Genomic DNA, 15,481 nt, shown 5'->3' on the forward strand with positions numbered 1-15,481 from the left:
TTAAAAGGCGGCAGGGACCATTTTAAAAAGTGGCAAATTCTGGGTCCCCCTGTAGAACCGAGGCAGGCTTGCTGCAGCCCATCACGTTTCATCCCATTATACACCACCTTTGTATTGTTCTGTCCCATTCTGACCTCAATATTCTCCCTGAGGTTGTTTTTGGCCCCTACTGTAACTATTTGGCTCCATTATCTCAAGGGTGTATTTAATCAATTATCATGTTTTGACATGCTGTGTTCATACCAGAAGGCTCTTAGACAAACATCAGGTCAAGCTGACCACAGCTCTGGCAATAAGTCTAGCTTAATGTCCTGTTAATCTACTCAGTTATATAAAGCTATGATTAAATGACACACTTTTATATGAGAGCATATTGAAAACACTACTACGGAAAACAGGAGAGAGCCCAAATTGAAGCTAAGCTAACTAAGCTAGGACCCGAGGCTACGCCACTACACAGCCTATCGCTGACTGTCTGATGTCCGGTCCCAGAACAATAAGATGGATGAAAGCAGCGGGAGTTTGCACTGTGTTTACATCATGATGCTTGGTGCTTGTTAGGATAACCGAGCGGCCATGGAGGAAAATTAGCAGATCCGGAGTCCAGAAGAGGTTTCAGATGAAGCTTTGTATATTTTGATATTCTAACATCACACCAGTGTCTACTAGTCTCCATCAGTTTTTCCTACACAAACAAATTGAGCTCATACCATCTACAGGTAAGTAGATCAATAACAATATATGTACAATCTTTACTAGCAGCTGTTGTCCAGTTAAAGTCTGCATGTCTGCGGAGGAAACAGCTGTTATTGTAGCGATCAGTGAGCGGCGTGAGAGAGAGAGAGAGAGAGAGAGACCCGCAGCGCTGTAACTAACGTTAAGTCTGAAAAATAAAACGTATTAAACTTTCCACGAACTGTATCTGTTTGAGTTTATAGAGGAAGATTTTAGAGAAGATCTTAAGTATCAAACACGTACTTACGATCATTAAAGACTACTTTATTACTCTGGTTGCTTAGTTACAAAATACGACAATCTACTTCCTGTTTACATCGGCGCATGCCCAGTGTACGTGAAGAGTCACGTGATATTCGTTTCCAGGCGTGTAGTATGGACGGAGATCATTTCGGAAACGATGGCTGAAACGCTGTATGGACGGAGATCGTTTTCGTTTGAAAACTCCGTTTCCAAACGAAAACGGAGTAGTATGGATGTAGCCTGAGACTCTGCCAGGAGTCCCCACTGACTCCCGGCAGAGGGGATTTGACACCGTCCAGTACTCAGCTGAGACCACTGGAAATTGTTCGAAAGGAGCATCAGAGGACTCCGTCTCTGTTCACAGCAAGGAGAACACCGCTCGTGAGCAAGAATTGACTGACGGAGATTTTCCTCAGAGAACCGCTGAACGAACTTTGTTGTCCCTCGCAGGTGGAGTTGAGGCCCGGCCACTCTTTCGCCCAGTCTCGGCACAGTAGGAATTTAAAGTTATAATCAGATCGCAATGATTTAAAGTAAAGTAGAATTATTTGTGTGAGCTGTTGCTTTGCCCTTGCTAATTGTCCTGCAATAAATATCTAAACTGCATTTAAAGTAAATATCTCTAAGATTTCATTCACCAAGTAGTAAAGAGTATTCATGGTTGTAAAAAGTTACGGTACTATTGTGTGCATAACAACTATAGAGTTCTGAATGGTTATCCTAGTTCCTAGTCCACTAAACAACCCCTTATAGCTTTAATCGTAGGTATCAAAACCTATCCTGGCACCTTACCAAGAGCCTAGATATCCATTAAAGGAAAGCTGCCATTAACTGACGCGACTGATAGCTGCACTCGGCCAGGGGGCGTCTCGGCCTTGTGCAGTTAGCAGAGGAAGCAGGATAGACGTCAGGAGTCACAGTAGTGAGCAAAGCCAGGCAAGTTTCCTCGACCACCAGCTTATCAACCTTTTAAAAGAGAGCTGATTTACTAGTTAGCCCTGTATCGGTGCTTAAAACTCCTGTGTTAGCTTTGTTGGAAGCATAAATAGTGAATGACTTCGGTCACTGGGTAGAGCCTCTCCTTCCAGAATTTAGTGAACATGATATTTCTTAATCATTGCTTTAAACTCATATTATATTTTATTTCTGTGTGCTTACAGGTTAACGTCCACAACAAGGTGTCAAAGCGACTTATTGGGTGCCAACTGAACAAGTGATTCATGGTTTCAAATGTAAATGGTGAACCCTAATTTTTTAAGATGCTAAAAACTCAAAATGCATTCAAAATGCTTTTATAGTCAGATTAATATTTACATGGTCTTAGGCGAGTTTGTGTGTGTGTGTGTGTGTGTGTGTGTGTGTGTGTGTGTGTGTGTGTGTGTGTGTACCTTTGGTGTACTCTCTCTTTGTCTGATTATGTAGTCCAGGTTGTTGGTGATGTGTGTGTCCAGGCCACGGGCCAAGTTCCAGGGCTTACAGATCCAGTGGTTATCCTCTCCCCTGAAACACACACCAAGACATCTTTTATCTTGTTTAGTGCTGATCAGACCATCAACATCAGCAACATGCTCTTGGTTTTGTTAACATATTTAAAAAAAACAACATTCCAACCTTTGATGTCTCTGTTGATAACGCTTGATGAACTTCGGCAGCTCTGACTGGAGGTTGAAAGTCTCTGGTAACCAATCGGGCTGTGAGCCGCCTTTCGCTCTGCGGGCCACGGCAGCCATGCAGTCCTTTACAGTGACGATGCTCTCGCAGGGAAACTGGTTAAGCATCACTTGGGGTCGTTCCTCGCTCAGCTTCCTGTCAGAGAAGATGTAATGATGATTGTATTCCAAAAATTGTGGTTGTTTGCAGTCACAAATTTGAGTTTGACTTTAACCAATGACTTTAAGCTTCATGGCTTAAAATACTTGATTCACTCCCAAAGCAGCAGAACTTCAGACTGTATCTACATTACAGTGTCTAAGTTTTAAAACAGCACTTCTCTGGCACCTTTTGCTGTGTATTCGGCTATACTGGCATTTAAAATGGAAGATCACAGAGAAAATTAGAGGCGAAGATTTTCTTCTTAACTTTACTGCTCACACAGCCCCCAAGAAGAGAAATAAATGCGTTTAGAAATGAAACTGGCAATTGTGTGGCGATTGGCCTTTTGTGGGATTAGATTGAGCCCAGTGTTCAAAATACTTGTCAGCTGGAAGGTCAGTGTGCACATCCTGGAATGTGGGAGTATTAGTGAGGCCTATCTTGTCGTAAATTGGCCATTTGTCACTAGCTGTAATTTGTCCTGTTTGACCAGTCTTCCAAAAATAGATGTCTTAAAGTATGTCTCTCAGTTTGGTGAACTGCTGAATCATACAGATCCCCCAAACCGTCACAGAGAAGGAAAAGCTGTTCCTTGATCCTGTTGTAGAACTCAACAGCCTATACTGTATATATAATGTACAGTATGTGCCAACCACATGTGGGAGTCTTTCTGCTGGTTTTGAGGTCCTTCTATTCACTACGGAGGCAAAGCATTGTGTGAGGCGTGTCCGGGTAGACACCCAGAACTGGCAGTAACTGTCAAGCTTAAAGGCATTAAAGGTAGGAATTTCCTAAAAAAAACTAAATGTAAAGGTTGATTAATTTATTGATTATTAGTTTGATTCATCAACTATTATTTGGATAAAAACAAAACAAGCAAAATTGTATTTATTTTATATATCTCATTTCTTACACTATAAAAAAAACTAGAAAATTTCTCAAGAAATTTTGACAGTGTGGCTTCTACTGCCCGAAGACGTCGCAATATATACATAAACGCTGATGTTACTGGCAGTATTGTTGAGGTTTGATTGAGATAATGCTTCTCTCTTTTCTGCATTTTAGATTCATACTCTTGAAAAAGTTAAACCAAGTTAAAGCTGACGCTTTTATTTTGAAAACTTACCGGATGCTCTATCCCTTATCGGTGTCTGACTTCCTGCCTGGGTCGATCTGCTCTGTGTTAATTGACGCGATAAACCCGAGCCTTGGGCTCTCGCGCACCCTTCATTGAGGCAGAGTAGTGTTTGCCTCCCCTTAATGTCAGATCAGCAACACTAAATATGTGCGACACAGACGTGAAATACAGTACCTATTATATGGAAAGAAAGGACATATAATTAAAGTGTCTACAAATATTACAGTGTGTGCAGGAATGAGACAGCAAAAGGCACGCGCTCAACCCAGTTAGTGAGGGATTCACAGTCTGAGGTGAGGAACAGCTGGTCACTGCCTCACCTCACTGTCTCCTCTCTGTTTGAACAGGACATGCGCTAATTCAGAGATTTTGATTATAAAAATGTTTGGAATAATACAGAAATTACATTTATAGCGCAGATCAGTAGAGAAATATTAATATTTATTTTATTTTAGCATTATAATTTTTTTACATTTCATCATCACACCCTGACCGCACGTCCCTGCGTAGAGCTCTGGGTGAACACAGATGGCTACAGTTTGTACTTCCTGATTCAACAACAACAGGACGTCAGTGATGACAGGAGGAACATCGCGCCAACCGCGTCGCTTCAAACGCGTCGCTTCAAACGCGTCGCTCCAAACGCCCCAAACGCGTCGCTCCAAACGCCCCAAACGCGTCACTTCAAACGCGTCGCTCCAAACGCCCCAAACGCCTCGCTCCAAACGCCCAGCCCCAAACGCGTCGCTCCAAACGCGTCGCCCCAAACGCGTCGCCCCAAACGCGTCGCCCCAAACGCTCCAAACGCCCCAAACGCGTCGCTCAAAACGCGCCGCGCAAAATTCGCGTCACTGCAGTCTCATCGCGTCTGTGCAAAGACTTTGTATGTAATCTCATCACGCGAATAATTCGCCCTGCGTTCGGTGTGAACACAGCTGGCAGCCTCGTGGGGAGGGGAGGGGGGAGCTGCGCTCATGTGATTGCTTGAAAATGAGGCTGACATCTGATTGGCTACAGATAGGTCCATGTTAAAAAAAACGTATTTGTGAATCCGGCCAGGCAGGGGAGTCTCAAAAAACCCACCAACAAATGTGAAGAGATCCACAAACAAATACACACAAATCCACAAACAAATAGAAAACATCCACACACAAATACATACAAATGCAGAAATATATTTGTTCTGCGTGCATTTGTGAGTCACATTTATTTGTAAATCCTTCTGTGTAGAGACAGACAAACAGACAGACAGAGAGAGAGAGCGCGTGCGTGCGTGTCACTGGTTGCCATGGTGACGACGCAGGGCCTGGAGAGTCTGTGAGTCTGTTTGTTTATAAACATCAGTAATTAGCTGAATTAAGAACACCTGTGAGCTTGGCAGACTTTTCATGAGAAAACACTGGAAAACACCTGTCAAACAAATGCACTTTATACCAAAACCATGAGTCCAATCAATAAAATAAGTGCACCGTGAGAGAGATAAGACTCTGCCGAACGCCCTGGTATGTTTTTTATGTTCATAGTGTTATAAATGTGAGCGCCAGCGCAAGTTACAAAACTGGTACCGTCTGCTTTCTTTGACAAATTTCTTTTCTGATTTAACATGGGGTCTAATGGAGTAGTTGGTTGGAATTCATGTCGCTCCACGGCTGTTTGAGCCAAATGTGTAAGTCCGTTGGATTCCATAGACACTTTGTTGCGACCAGCACAACATTTCCAAGCTTTTTGGCCAAAAATGGTGTATAAAGAGTAAAAATTGTGGGAATGGGAGCAATTTGTTTGGAAAAATCACAGAACATTTTCCTGCTCTGCTTCACTCTGACCGTGATGTCATCACTCTAGCACTTAACGAGCTGCGCAATACACACCCATTATAAAATCTGAAACGGACCCAAAGTTTTGCTGAAACTAAATCGGTGACTTCATGAAAACTATGCTAGCTAGCAAAATGTCCATTTGGCTCAATAACATCCATCAATTTGTCTACGTTTTAAACTTTGAATCATGTTTCTACGTTAAAGTATGGCTGGTCAATATGGGTCCAAAGTTAAGTGGTTTTTTTGCTTTCTTCACGCCGAAATCCCATTCAAGTCAATGGGCCGATTTTTCATCGTAGATCGCGATTTTCGGGGAAACCGCTGGACGAATTTCTTATAAAAGTCATAGCTCACGATTCCCGATCAAGCCGCACGTGTTGAATTACTTTTTGAGCAGGTGTTGGCAACGCTGTGGGACTAGTTTCGCGGCAAACTCTGATGTGGAAGATTGAGAATAAGAATAATAACTAGAAAATGCATTTCCTGCTGAAAATGCGTTGGAATGCTGAAAGCTGAAATGAATTGCAAAAACATTGCTGAAAATACAGAAATGAGAGAGTACCTGTCTGAAAAATGTTGAAGCCCGAAAGCATTTAAACTGCACTGCTGAAAACCCTTCTAGTTGAAACGTCTAACTATGGTGTCTGTAGCTGAAAGTATGAGAAAGAAGAAGGCTTTGAAAATTGAAGAAGTTTAACAGGATTTGAAGATTTTCTCCATAGATATCTTATTCAAAACAAATTGCAAAAAGCTTAATAATTCAAAAATGTAAAGATTATAAATATGAAAAGTCTCTCCTGAAAGAGCTGAACATTTTGATATTCGAATGGTTTCTGTGGCTTAAAAAATGTCAGCAGTAGTGATATTTGTAGAAGTTGTAGTAGAAGTATTGTTTGAAGTAGAAGTATTAGTAGCATTAGAGATATTTATAGTAGTAGTAGAAGTTGTAGTTGTAATAGAAGTATTATTAGTCGTAGAAGTATTAGTAATTCAAAGAAGTAGTAGAAGTAGTTGTAGTAATAGCTGGAGCAGTGGTTGTTGTATTTAATATAACAGTAGTAGTAGTAGAAGAAGTAGTAGTATTAGTAATAGTAATGGCAGTATTTGAAGTAGCAGTAATAGCAGTAGTAGAAATACTAGTAGCATTCATACTAATAGCTGTAGTAGTATTAGTACTGGTAGTAGTATGAATAGCAGCAGTAGTAGTAGTAGTAGTAGTAGTAGTAGCAGTTGTAGTATAAGTAATAGTAGTACTGGTCGTATTAGCAGTAGTGGTAGTAATAATAGCAGTAGTAGTAATGGTAATAGTTGCAACAGCAAAAGTTGTAGTAGAAGTAGTATTAGTAGCAGTAGTAGTAATACCAGAAATATTTGCAGCAGTAGTAGTTGTCGTAGTATTAGTAAGAACATTAATTATTTCAACAAAAAAGCCTCATTTTGAGCTTAATGTTTAAATACAGTTAATCCATGGGGCTTTTATTTTGAAAGGGTGGGGCTGGGTGGGTTAGACAGGAGGAGAGGAGACTGAATCATAATGTTAGATAAACACAAACAGGTTATTAAATGACAGGCTTCATCAAAAGCATTTCAGTTGGAATTCATTCGGTGGGGCTTGTACTTTAAAATGGTGTGTGTGTGTGTGTGTGAGTGTGTGGGGGGGTCCTCTAAAAGTCTCTAACACCTGAATGACTGTATAAGAGATACACACGCAGAGAGAGAGACACACACAGAGAGATTGAGAGACACACAGAGAGAGAGAGATACACACGCAGAGAGAGAGAGACACACAGAGAGATAGAGAGAGAGGCTTGTGTCTGTGAGTCTGTGTGTTTATAAACATCAGTAATTAGCTCAAGCACGAACACCTGTGACCCTGCCGCCTTTCATGAGAAAAAAACTGGAAAACACCTGTCAAACAAAACCCCCAAAACACCATAACCATAGCCCCTATTGCTCCAAAATTAATACTCGAGAGGGAGGATGACTTGAAGAACAGATCATGCGAAAATTGTGTCTGTAGTGTAAAAAAAAGTGGCTTCAATGGCGATTTAGAAATGGGGTACGGTTGTCTGTGCAAGACTTTTTTGAAGTACGTTTTAACATTGGGGTCTATGGAGGAGAAAGTTGGTTTTCCTCTCAAGTAAAGGCTTTTGTGCCAAATGTGTAAATCTGTGAGATTCCATAGTCATATGTCTACGACAAGGACAAGGTTAGCTACGTTTCCATCCAAAAATTATGCATGTAGAGTGAAAATTGAGGAGTCAGTCGCAAAAGACAAATATTTTTTTCACAGAAATCTCAGGCTTCTCTTCACTCTAGCGATGACATCACGCACTCTAAGCTGCGCAATACACACTCATTATAAAAGCAGAAAAGGACTGAAAAACACATAAAAGCAAAATTGCTACAGCTCAAAAAATATAAAAGATATCAAAATGATTATAACATACAATCATTGATCAGGGTTTTCTCAACATTTGAAAGTTTAAATGGTGTCTGTAGCTGAAAGTATGAGGAAGTAGAATGATCTGAAAGTTGAACATGTTTAAGAGGATTTGAAAAGTTTCTCCATAGACATCCCATTCAAAAAAAAATTGCAAAATGCTTAATAATTAAAAAAGTTGAAAGATTAGAAACATAAAAAGACATAGCACCCCTCTCCTGAAAAAGCTGAACATTTTCATATTTGAACGGTTTCTGTAGCTTAAGAAATGTGGACGTTATTAAGTGCCAAAATACGTACGGAAGAAATAGTTGAAGAATAAAGATTAGGATAACAATACTTGGAATGCTGAATCAGCATTCCAACAATAAGCCCGCAGGATTACAGTCAGTGTGCTTTGGCACAGGCAGTATTACTGCCTTGTGCCACAAAGCCACACTGAATAACTAGAAAATGCATTTCCTGCTGAAAATGCGTTGGAATGCTGAAAGCTGAAAATAATTGCAAAAACATTGCTGAAAATACAGAAATGAGAGACTACCGGTCTGAAAAATGTTGAAGCTCGAAAGCATTTAAACTGCACTGCTGAAAACCCTTCTAGTTGAAACCTCTAACTATGGTGTCTGTAGCTGAAAGTATGAGAAAGAAGGCTTTGAAAGTTGAAGTTTAACAGGATTTGAAGATTTTCTCCATAGATATCCCATTCAAAACAAATTGCAAAAAGCTTAATAATTCAAAAAGTTTAAAGATTACAAATATGAAAAATATCACCCCTCTCCTGAAAAAGCTGAATATTTTGATATTCGAACAGCTTCTGTGGCTTACAAAATGTCAGCAGTAGTGATATTTGTAGTAGTAGAAGTTGTAGTTGTAGTAGAAGTATTATTAGTTGTAGAAGTATTAGTAATTAGAAGAAGCAGTATAAGTAGTAGTATCAGTAGTCGTAGTAATAGCTGTAGTAGTGGTCGTAGTATTTAATATAACAGTAGTAGTAGTAGAAGAAGTAGTAATAGTAATGGCAGTATTTGAAGTGATAGCAGTAGCATTAGTACTAGTAGCAATCGTACTAATAGCTGTAGTAGTATTGGTACTGGTAGTAGCATGAATAGCAGCAGTAGTGGTAGCAGAGAGAGAGCCAGAGGGAGAGAGGGAGAGACAGAAAGACAGACAGAGAGAGAAACACAGAATGACAGGAAGACAGAGATAGAGAGACTGAATGAATGAGTGTGAGAGAGTGAGACAGGCAGACAGACAGTTATATGAACTGAGTGAGTGAGACAGGCAGACAGTTATATGTACTGAGTGAGTGAGTGAGTGAGACAGGTGGACAGACAGTCATCTGGATTGAGTGAGAAGAGCAGACAGACAGTTATATGTACTGAGTGAGTGGGAGAGAGAGACAGGCAGACAGACAGTTATATGAACTGAGTGAGTGAGTGAGTGAGACAGGCAAACAGACAGTTATATGAACTGAGTGAGTGAGACAGGCAGACAGTTATATGTACTGAGTGAGTGAGACAGGTGGACAGACAGTCATCTGGATTGAGTGAGAAGAGCAGACAGACAGTTATATTTACTGAGTGAGTGGGAGAGAGAGACAGGCAGACAGACAGTTACATTGACTGAGTGATTTGGAGAGAGAGACAGGCAGACAGACAGTTACATTGACTGTGTGATTTGGAGAGAGAGATAGGCAGACAGACAGTCAGATGGACTGAGTGTTTGGGAGAAAGAGACAGGCAGGCAGACAGACAGTGATATGAACTGAGTGAGTGAGTGAGTGAGAAAGGTAAACAGACAGTTATATGAACTGAGTGAGTGAGTGAGACAGGCAGACAGACAGTTATTTGTACTGAGTGAGTGAGACAGGCAGACAGACAGTTATATGTACTGAGTGAGTGAGTGAGACAGGTGGACAGACAGTCATCTGGATTGAGTGAGAAGAGCAGACAGACAGTTATATGTACTGAGTGAGTGGGAGAGAGAGACAGGCAGACAGACAGTCAGATGGACTGACTGTGTGGGAGAGAGAGACAGGGAGACAGACAGTTACATTGACTGAGTGATTTGGAGAGAGAGACAGGCAGACAGACAGTTATATGTACTGAGTGAGTGAGTGAGGCAGACAGACAGTTATATGTACTGAGTGTGTAGAGAGAGACAGACAGACAGAGAAAGAGAGAGAGTGTGTGTGTGTGTGTGTGTGTGTGTGTGTGTGTATGTGTGTGTGTGTGTGTGTGTCATTGGTTCCCATGGTGACAACGCAGCAGTTGGAGAGTCTGTGAGTCTGTGTGTTTATAAACATTAGTAATTAGCTCAAGCACGAACACCTGTGAGCCTGCCGCCTTTTCATGAGAAAAAAACTGGAAAACACCTGTCAAACAAAACCACAAAACTCCCATAACCATAGCCCCTATTGCTCCGATATTCAGACTGACGCGCAAGGATGACTTGAAGAATAGATCATGCGAATATTGGATCTGTAGTGTAAAAAAAAGTGGCATCAATGGCGATTTAGAAATGGGGTACGGTTGTCTGTGCAAGACTTTTTTGAAGTACGTTTTAACATTGGGGTCTATGGAGGAGAAAGTTGGTTTTCCTCTCAAGTAAAGGCTTTTGAGCCAAATGTGTAAACCTGTGGGATTCCAAAGTCATATGTCTACGACAAGGACAAGCTTAGCTACTTTTCCATCCAAAAATTATGCATGTAGAGTGAAAATTGAGGAGTCAGTCGCAAAAGACAAATATTTTTTTTACAGGAATCTCAGGCTTCTCTTCACTCTAGCGGTGACATCACGCACTCTAAGCTGCGCAATACACACCCATTATAAAAGCAGAAAAGGACTGAAAAACACATGAAAGCAAAAATGCTACTATTCAAAAAGTGTAAAAGATATCAAAATTATTATAACATACAATCATTGATCAGGGTTTTCTCAACATTTGAAAGTTTAAATGGTGTCTGTAGCTGAAAGTATGAGGAAGTAGAAGGATCTGAAAGTTGAACAAGTTTAAGAGGATTTAAAAATATTCTCCATAGACATCCCATTCAAAAAATAAGTTGCAAAATGCGTAATAATTCAAAAAGTTGAAAGATTAGAAAAATTATGAGAAATAGCACCCCTCTCCTGAAAAAGCTGAACATTTATATAGTTGAATGGTTTCTGTAGCTTAAGAAATGTGGAAGTTTTTAAGTGCCAAAATACGTACGGAAGAAATAGTTGAATAAAGATTCGAAGAACAATACTTGGAATGCTGAATCAGCATTCCAACAATAAGCCCGCAGGATTACAGTCAGTGTGCTTTGGCACAGGCAGTATTACTGCCTTGTGCCACAAAGCCACACTGAATGAAGTAATAAATGTAAATGCAGCTGTTATCAGATTCTACAGTACATGTAAATGCAGAATCTGTTAATAGAGACAGATTCTGACAGACAAATGCACAATTACAGGTACATTTCAAAACAAACATAACTTAAAGAAATACCTTCAATTTGTTTTCTCTCCATTTTATGATGGATCAATGTAGCCGGGCATTAGCCGCTGGCGAGGTCCCTCAGTTTGCGCACAAATTTCTGAGAGATCCTCGTTCACTTCTGTTCATTTCAAACAGAAGCCTCTTTTTATTTTAGAACATGCGGGAGCACCGCACGCGTCAAAACAAATATCATTCTCTTCAAGAGAGAGTAAGAGCTTGCTTTGTCATTCATGTTGCTGACCTGTAGTCTTTGATGTGATTATAGCTCCAAACGATATCAGCCTCCTCCTCCTCCTCTGTCAGCTGGAACCGGGGATGTGTCAGGTTGTTTGTTACTTGTGACATGTTGGAGTAAACCCTGAAAGCAAAGCACAGAACGATGGAGAGATGTGGAAAACACCGAAATGTCGACGACAATGGGTGCAACAGGAAAGAAACACACAACACTTTGATACCTTCATAATACACTTGATAACTTTCCGTTACTTTTAGACTACCTCAATAGAAAAAATGCGAGAAAAGAAATGTCATTAAGACGATGTTTTCCAGGCTGCAGTCTTATTTCAAGCTTATTTTAAGCAGTAGTGATGTTAGGGAATCCAAGTGAGTAGCGAGATAGTTCCGTGGCAAGAAGATTAACTGGCAGCAGAGACTCGCTCTACACAACATCTCTGGGTTCTGTTATTCGCTCGCATGACTTCTCCTACCATTGTTATGCCGATGACACCCAGCTGGTCTTGTCATTTCCCCCCGGTGACGCCCAAGTGGAGACGCGCATCGCTGCGTGTTTGGCTGACATCTCGAAGTGGATGACGACACACCACCTCAAGCTCAACCTAGACAAAACTGAGCTACTGTTCCTCCCGGGGAAGGGTTGCCCACACCGGGATCTGTCCATCACCATTGATGATACCGTAGTGACGCCAACTCGGACTGCGAGGAACCTGGGTGTGACCCTGGATGACCAACTGTCATTCTCGGCAAACATTTCATCCGTTACACGCTCCTGCAGATTCCTGCTCTACAACATCAGGAGGATTTGTCCCTTCCTCACTGACGAGACGGCGCAGGTTCTCATCCAGGCTCTTGTCATCTCCCGCCTGGACTACTGCAACTCTCTACTCGCCGGAGCCCCGGCGTCGGCCATCACTCCTCTGGAGCTTGTCCAGAAAGCCGCAGCTCGCCTGGTGTTCAATCGCCCCAAGTTCTCCCACACAACTTCCTTTCTCCGTTCTCTACACTGGCTACCTGTAAGAGCTCGCATCCAGTTTAAGACTCTGGTGCTAGCCTACAGGGCAGTGAAAGGAACAGCTCCTTCGTATCTCCAGGCCATGGTCAAGCCTTACACCCCCGCCCGACCACTTCGCTCTGCTGCCTCGGGGCGATTGGTTGCCCCGTCGCTCAGAGGTCCTGGCGGCCGATCGACCCGGTCACGGCTGTTTTCTGTCCTGGCCCCACAGTGGTGGAATGAACTTCCCACTGACGTCAGGACAGCGGAGTCGCTGCCCATCTTTCGGCGCAGGCTGAAAACCCACCTCTTCAGGAAGTGCTACCCTGAGCCTTCCACTTAGCACTTATTGTTTTCATACTAGCTTGTTGCACTTATTGTATTCGTATTACTTATAGCACTAACTGTTTTTCTTGTTTCTGCCCTGTACTTTGGCTCTGAGTTATGCCCTGCTTCATGCTCTTAGATGCTTGTTTGGAAAAGGAAATGTACTTATGACTTCTGGTGACTAGTAGTTCTTTTGATTACCAATGTTGATGCACTTATTGTAAGTCGCTTTGGATAAAAGCGTCTGCTAAATGACTGTCATGTAATGTAATGTAATGAAACTATCTCTGGCTGCAAAATAATTATGCACATTTAAATGAAACGTTAGCTATTCACACTTAATGCACATTTTCCACAGCTGGAGGGCAGAACTTGCTCTGTACTTATTGTGATGTTGCTCCCCCCTTTTCTGCTTTACATACTAAATAATAGCAACATTTTTGTTACTAATGTTAGAGGCCATCGTGTGAGACACGTGTTACGAAGTGTGTGAACATGTGCTTGGTAGTTTATAGTTCTTTATTTTAAAATACATTTTAAAATTGTAATCCTTTTTATAATCCCAATTTTTACTAAATGTATCAGTAATCTAATTACATCTTTTTTGTGTGTAACGGAATACAGTTTTTTTTGTATCCTGTAGGACGGGACGTAAAGTTTTTGCTAATTGTTCATAGATGAAATGCCCCGGCCATGGATTTTAAAAAGGCATAAAAGATGTTAAGGCACCATAACAGGCTGCTTACAAAACAAAGCCTGAAAAGACCAAAAACATGTACTCCCTCGAAGAATCATTCCTCATGAAACATGGCGCATAGAGAGCTTGTCCTTTTCCTTGAAGCCCCTCCTACTTTTAACTAAGAAAAGCTGAGCCCCCCCCCCCATTTAGTGATGTCATCACCATAAAAGGGATTTAGCGTATTAAATGAGTTAAGTATTTCTTTTTGAAAAAAACCCCATGTTTTTTCAATGAATGTTTCTTGTCAATGTTGTCTACTAATAATATGAATGTAGCTTGATCTTTATCTTACACTGAGCAGAAACACTGTGTTTGAACAGAATGTGACCGACTAAGGCCATGTCCACACTACTCCATTTCCATTTGAAAACGCATATGTTTTACTACGTTTACACTGAGCGTCCACACTACACCGGCGTTTTCGAGCACCGAAAAGAGTGCTGTTTGAAAACGCTGGGGTTACCTCTTCGTGTGGACAGTCGAAAATGGATACGTTTGGAAACGATGATGCCCACACCCATGTTCGCTACTTGATTGGTTCTTAGCAGTCACGACGTGTCCCTCCCTGATTCGTCACACCCATATCACGTGACCGTTTCCCGGAAAAGCATAAACAACATTGATTACCGATCGACTATCAGGTTAATTTAACATGGAGAACTGATTACAGGCATTGCTGACCTTGTTGTCTTTTCTAGCAGCTGTTGTTCAGTTAAAGTCTGCATTTTTGCGGAGGAAGCAGCAGTTATTGGAGTGATTAGCAAGCGGCGTGTCCAGCGGCGTTATCAGCCATAGAGAGCAGCCGTCTGAAGTCACGGTTGTTGACCACATTTATGGACCCATAATCTAATAAACCTTTATGTGTAAGTGTTGATTTTAAAGTAAATTTGATGTGTGAGAGAGAGATAGAGCAAGACCCGCAGCACTGTAACGTTAAGTCTGAAAAATAAAACTTCTAAAACTTTCCACGAAATGTGTCTGTTTGAGTTTATAGAGGAAGATCTTAAGTATCAAACACAACCTTTCATTACTAAAGACTAATTTATCGTCGTATTTTTTTTAACTAAGCAACCAATCTACTTCCTGTTTACACCTGCACCCACTTGCATGCCCAGTGTACGCGAATAGTCACGTGATATTCGTTTTTCAGGCATTTTAGTCTGGACGGAGATCATTTCGAAAACAATGCTGAAACGCTGTGTGGACGGAGATCGTTTTCATTTTAAAACTCTGTTTTAAATCAAAAACGTAGTAGTGTGGATGTAGCCTAAATGGTCTTCTATTTCTGACTGAGGACAAAAAAAATCTGCTGGGGTGAGACACTTACTTGAGGATTTTGTCCTCTGGCACAATGTAGGGTTGGATTTCCACAGGAAGCTGCTCCTTGTTCTCCAAGGCAATGGACTGGAGAAGCAGACACAGGGGACAGTGATGACCTAACAGCCTCTTGTAATGAGTAAACACCACAGAAATTCGGAGTTCCTACTTGTGAACCTCATTTATGACCAACTGGACCGCA

The 15,481-nt window shown here is 41.4% G+C and overlaps 1 protein-coding gene across 1 annotated transcript in view; it reads right to left on the reverse strand.

Annotated features, from left to right (window-relative positions):
• Window positions 1-15,481, reverse strand: part of ttll12 (tubulin tyrosine ligase-like family, member 12) — a 60,713-nt gene that overhangs the window by 11,981 nt on the left and 33,251 nt on the right. The window contains exons 6-9 of the mRNA XM_068717053.1: window positions 15,290-15,366; window positions 11,910-12,026; window positions 2,590-2,784; window positions 2,367-2,478 (exon numbers count right to left, since the gene is read on the reverse strand). Coding sequence (XP_068573154.1) covers window positions 2,367-2,478; window positions 2,590-2,784; window positions 11,910-12,026; window positions 15,290-15,366 — 501 coding nt within the window. The remainder of the gene's footprint in view (window positions 1-2,366; window positions 2,479-2,589; window positions 2,785-11,909; window positions 12,027-15,289; window positions 15,367-15,481) is intronic.

The sequence above is a fragment of the Cebidichthys violaceus genome, unplaced genomic scaffold, assembly GCF_023349555.1.
Source record: "Cebidichthys violaceus isolate CVI_PGR_0920_01 unplaced genomic scaffold, fCebVio1.0.p SCAF_21, whole genome shotgun sequence".
Taxonomy (NCBI): domain Eukaryota; kingdom Metazoa; phylum Chordata; class Actinopteri; order Perciformes; family Stichaeidae; genus Cebidichthys; species Cebidichthys violaceus.